This window comes from Eimeria tenella, genomic scaffold, assembly GCF_000499545.2.
Source record: "Eimeria tenella Houghton genomic scaffold, Eth_scaff4445, whole genome shotgun sequence".
Lineage (NCBI taxonomy): Eukaryota > Apicomplexa > Conoidasida > Eucoccidiorida > Eimeriidae > Eimeria > Eimeria tenella.
In genome coordinates, this window is record NW_013545370.1 from 1 (window position 1) to 5,414 (window position 5,414).

The window sequence follows — 5,414 nt, forward strand, 5'->3', positions numbered from 1 at the left end:
CTCCTGCAGCAGCCACCGCAAACCCTAAACCCTAAACCCTAAATCCCAAATCCTAAACCCTAAACCCCAAACCCTAAACCCTAAAGATCCAAAACTGCCCCTGCAGCGCGCGTCCCCAGGCTCCCAGTCGCCCAACCCAAACCCCAAACCCAAACCCCAAACCCTACACCCTAAACCCTAAACCCTAAACCCTAAACCCTACGTTTAAATTGTAATCGGAAAGTTTGTCTTCGTCCCGCATTTGCTGTCCATTGACTATCAGCCGCTGCTGCTCCGGAGCCAAACCCTCGCGCTGCTGCAGCTGCTGCTTCAGCTGCCGCACAGTGCAGCTAGGGTCTACGTCTTCCACTGTTATCATCTTGCCTGCAGCAAACCCTAAACCCTAAACCCTAAACCCTAAAGCCTGCGGCTAGCAGCCCCTGTGCTGCTGCGGGCGGGCGGCCTAGGCCCGCAGCCCTAAACCCTGGACGCTAAACCCTAAACCCTAGGTCTTCCTCTGCAGGGCCTAGGGTTTAGGGTTTAGCGTCCAGGGTTTAGGGTTTACAGTTTGGGGTTTAGGGTTTACCGTTCATTGCCTGCACTTGCAGAGAGAGGCCTCCCCTCAGCTGCAGCAGCAAACTCCGACTCGAAGGCAGCAGCCCGTGGCTCTCATTTGCTGCAGCAGCAGCAGCAGAGGCAGCAGCAGCAGCAGACTCAGGTGCAGCAGCAGCAGCCAAGCAAGTGAACCGCAGGGCAGCAAAACACTACAGTAGAGGGTTTACAGTTTAGGGTTTAGGGTTTAGGGTTTTACGCGGCTGTGGGGCCTCGTGCGGCGAAAAGAGAGGCAGCAGAGGCTGCTGCTGTTGCTGCTGCTTGGACCCAATGGCAGCTGCTGGTGAGCAGCAGCAGCAGCAGCAGCAAAGAACTGTTGCTGCAGAGAAGAATGACCAAATGGAGTATCGCATGCTGCTGCTGCGCTTGTTGCTGCAGCGACTGCTCGAGCGCTTGCTGCTATCTGCTGCTGCTGCTGCCGTCGCTTATGCTGCTGCTGCTGCTCCTTGCACTGGTGCTGCAGTTGCTGCTAGAGTTGCTCCTGCTGCAGCTGCTGCCAGAGTTGCGCCTGCTGCAGCTCCTGAAGATTTTGCCGCTGCTGCAGAGGATGGTGCTGGTGTTGCTGCTTCTTTTGTAGTTCGTCGCTTATTCAGCAGTAGTTGCTGCTGCTGTTGCTGCTGCCGCTCCAACTGGTGTGTCTGCTGCTGCTGCTGCTGCTGCTGCCTGCTGCTGCGGTTCTGCTCGCGTTTTTGTACTTCTCTCTCCTTGTGTCTTAACACGCCAATACTTTTCTTCACAAAAGAATAAATCTTTTAAATTATTTCTTTTTAATGTTTCAAATTCCATTCTTAAATTCCAGTCGAGGCAAGAAACCCAAAGAGAGGTCCTGGAAGCCAGGGGGGCCCCTGTGGGGCCCCCTGGCTTCTGGCCTCTCCCGACAGAGAAAACAACCAAAAGTTTATTTTAAAAGTAATTAAAAACAAAATAAAAAGGAATTTAATTAAATAAATCTAAAATGAAGCTTCGTTGCTGCTGCAGGAGCAGCAGCAACTGCAGCACACGAACACAGGAACCTGTGATGTCTGTACACCTCAGTGCCACAGCGACACCTGAAAGAAACTGTTTGCTGCATTACACCAATTATTTATTCAGTTGTTTATTTTTATAAGACTTTATAATTGCATTTGGCAATCTAGATCCCATTAATGCTGCTGCTGCTGCTGCTGCACTGCTCGTGTCCCTTGCATCTGCTCCTGTTGTAGTGAAACTCGCGCTACGTGCTGCTGCAGCAGCAGCTGCTGCTGCTGCTGCAGCAGCTGCTGCTGCTGCTGTTGCAGGGAAGTTGAGGCTTTGTGATGCTGCTGCAGCTCCTGCTGCTGTTGGTGCGCTACTGGTGCAGTCTATGAATGCTGCAGCTCTTGCTGGGGAGCTGCTGATGCCTGCTGCTGCTGCTGCTGCTGCTGTAGTTGCTGTACAGCTGCTGCTTAATACTGCTGCTGCTGCTGCTTTGGGGCTCGTGCTTACTGCTGTTGCTGCTGCTGTTGCTGCTGCTGCTTCTGAGTCTCGGGACTTTTAGCTGCTACCGGGGTTGATGCTTGAAGGCTGCAGCTATGCCCTGCTGCTGCTGCGTGAAGGCTGCAGCAGCAGCTGCTGCTGCTGCTGCGCCATTTGCATGTGCTGCTGCTGCAGCAGCTGCCAGCATCTGCCACGCAGCAATAACCTCAAGGGCCCTAAAGAAGCAAACATTCTCAAATGTTTCATTTACAACACCTTGCTTCCTTTTATCCTTTCCTAAAAAGTAGAAACTATACTTCATCTTCTGCTGGTGCCCAGAGCCCCAGGGGCCCCCAGGGGCCCCTAATGGCCCCCAGGGGCCCCCAATGGCCCCCGGGGGCCCCCAGGGTCCTTCGGGGGCCCTCAGGGGCCCTTAGGGGCCCCCGGGTGCCCCTAAGGGCCCCCCGGGGGCCCCAAGTGCTGTGGGGCCCCCAAAAGCTTAAGAGGGCCCACAGCAGCTCCGCCTCTTCACTTATGGGGCCTCCACAGTTCTGATTGTCTCTAGGGGCCCCCAGGGGGCCCCTCCGGGGCCCCCACTGGATCCCCTGGGGGCCCTCTGGGGGCCCTGGAGGGGCCCCCAGGGGCCCCCAGAGGTAGCAGCAGAGGGGCCCCCCATAGGCCCTTAGGGGCCCCTTCGAGGGGCCCCCAGAAGCCCCGTTGGAGCTGCATGCACTAGCTGCTTCAGCGTTTGTTTCTTATTGTCTTTGTTTCTGTTTCAGCAGCTCAGAAGTGCCTTTTAATGAATTGGCAATTGGAAAAGGTTTTCCTTCACAGCCCCCTGTGGGGCCCCACACTTTAATGCATGCAAGTCCAAAAGCCCCGTGGCCTTTCTGCGGCAAGGGCCCACGGGGGGCCCCCCTGGGGCCCCCTGGGGGGCCCCCGGGGGCCCCAGGGGCCTCCCTGGGGCCACAGGAGGCTGCCACATTTTGAAGAGGTTGAGCTTTCATGCTAATGGAAATAATGATAATTATTGTTGGAGTTCTGGGGCTTAGGGGGCCCCCCAGGGGCCCCAACGGGCCCCCTTGAAGCCCAGAGGACATCTAAGATTCGCGAGCTGAACCAGGATGAGTCTATTAAACTTTTGGGGCCCCCAAGGGGCCCCCAGGGGACCCCCACGGGATCGTAGAAGGCCCCAGGGGGCCCCTGAGGGGCCCCCAGGTGGCCTCAGGGGGCCCCCAGGGGGCCCCCAAGGGGCCCCCAGGGGCCCCGGCATGCGTTATGGTCAAGAGCCGCTGCAGTTCCCTGGCGCTACCGCTGCTCCTGCTGCTGCTACAACTGCTGCTGCTGCTGCTGCTGCAACTGCTGCTGCTGCTGCTGCTTCAATAATCGATGGGCTCATCTAAGTCGGAATCTGCAGATTCATCTTCGTCGGAATAAACCTCCTCGTCCGCGAAGTGTATGTCCACCTGAAGAAACAAACACAAAAGTGAAAATTGAAAAAAGATATTTAAAATAAAACAATTAAAATAAAAGTAATAAAAAGGAATAAATAAAATGGAAATAAGAAGGAGACAATTAAAACGAAAATAATTGAAGGGAAACAATAAGGGGAGGGGATACTCTAAAGTGCGAAATAAAAACAAAAAAGAATTAATTTAAAAAAGAATTAATTGAAAACAAAAAGAATAAATTTAAACAAAAAGAATAAGTTAAAAACAAAAAAAGAAATTAGAAATAAAAAGGAGACAATAAAAGGAGCCACTAAAAGAAGAAAATAAAAAAAGAAGAAAGCATGCAAAGCGCATGCACGGGTGTACAGACACCGCAAATGCATGCATGTGTTTTTCCCAAAATCGAACAAATAAAAAAAGGAAATGCATTCTAATTATTTGTCTTAAATGCAGAAATAAATAAATAAATAAAAGAAATGCAAAAAGAGAAAATGCACGCAGCAAAAGGGACTTTTGTTTCATCACAGTTGAAAACAAGAAATGAAAATGAAGCCCAAAAGGACCCTAGAGATACCAAAACCCTAAACCCTAAACCCTAAACCCTAAGCCCTAAACCCTAAACCCTCACTCGTCGAGGCAAAGCAAAGAAGACCGCATGGGGATGCAGCCGCCACCGGCGGCGAAGCAGCTGCAGACGCGACTGCAGCAGCAGCAGCAGCACAGCAGCAGCAGCAGCAGCAAATAAGGAAGGAGACACAAAAGAGACACAAAAATACAAACAGAAAAACGACACCCCACGGCAAGAGCACAAGCAAGCGCAGTGGCGGCAGCAGCAGCAGCAGCAGCAACAGCAGCAGCAGCAGATGGTGCACACGATACAGTGGACAGACCCCACAGAGCTCGCTCTCTAGGCCGCGGAGTCACCCTCGGCAGCAGCCTCTGCAAAGCCTAGGGTTTAGGGTTTAGGGTCTAAGGTTTAGGGTTTAGGGTTTACCATGACGAGCTTGACGTCCCGCATGCGGTCAAACTGCAAAAAGAAACCTGTCTCCTTCCAGCCCTCGAGCTGCAGCCGCACAACTGCAGCAGGAAAAATCTTTAGCTGCTGCAGCAGCCCCCGAAATTCTGTCTCCGTCACATCTCCTTGCCATCCGTAGGTGAAGACCTGCAGCAGCAGCAGCAGCAGCAGGAGCAGCAGCAGCAGCAGCAACACAAGAAGCGCTTTCAGGAGATGCCAAACTCGCAGCAGCAGCCACTGCAGCACAAGAAACGACTCCAGGAGACACCAAAGCAGCAGCAGCAGCAGCAGCAGCAGCAGCAGCCACTGCAGCAAAAGAAGCTCTTTGAGAAGACAGCAACAAATAGGAAACCAGCAAACACCGCATGCAGAGGCTGACAAAACTTCCCTTGAAAACCAAACCCTACACCCTAAACCCTAAACCCTAAACCCTAAACCCTTGCCTGGAATTTGCAGAGAACTGGCAGATAGTCGAGATCTTCATGCGACACAAACAGGGCTGCGCGGCCTGCATGTCCCAGCCCCAAACCATAAACCCTAAACCCTAAACCCTAAACCCTAAACCGTAAGCTGCTACTCTAAAACCCTAGGCCATTCGTCGAAGCGTGTCCTCTGCGACCACAGCAGCAGAGGGGTGTTCAAACAGGCCTAGGGTTTAGGGTTTAGGGTTTAGGGTTTGGGGTTTAGGGTTTAGGGTTTACTGGCGTAGAGGAAAGAGCAGCCGAAAAGGTCTGGATAGGCCGGGTGGTTTGGAACAGCGAACTCCTGCAGCTGCTGCAGCAGCTGCTGCGCGTCTGCTTCAGTTTTGCAGCAGCAGAAGCAAAGTTGCTGCTGCTCCCCGCGCCGCCCGTACGTAAACACTATGTCTTCCTTGTCCTGCAGCAGCAGCAGCAGCAGCAGCAGCAGCAGTAGCAGCAGCAGAA

General features: G+C 53.2%; 2 protein-coding genes across 2 annotated transcripts; both read right to left on the reverse strand.

Moving 5' to 3' along the window:
• Window positions 1-202: 202 nt before the first annotated feature.
• Window positions 203-572, reverse strand: ETH_00039445 (uncharacterized protein; the record flags this gene model as incomplete). Its single annotated transcript, XM_013380100.1, has 2 exons — window positions 203-363; window positions 566-572. Coding segments are annotated over 2 exons (168 nt in total), but the record flags the coding sequence as incomplete, so codon positions are not given.
• A 2,832-nt stretch (window positions 573-3,404) lies between these two features.
• Window positions 3,405-5,005, reverse strand: ETH_00039450 (uncharacterized protein; the record flags this gene model as incomplete). Its single annotated transcript, XM_013380101.1, has 4 exons — window positions 3,405-3,491; window positions 4,105-4,176; window positions 4,471-4,638; window positions 4,922-5,005. 4 exons carry the CDS (start codon window positions 5,003-5,005, stop codon window positions 3,405-3,407), a joined length of 411 nt encoding a protein of 136 aa, XP_013235555.1.
• Window positions 5,006-5,414: the final 409 nt, after the last annotated feature.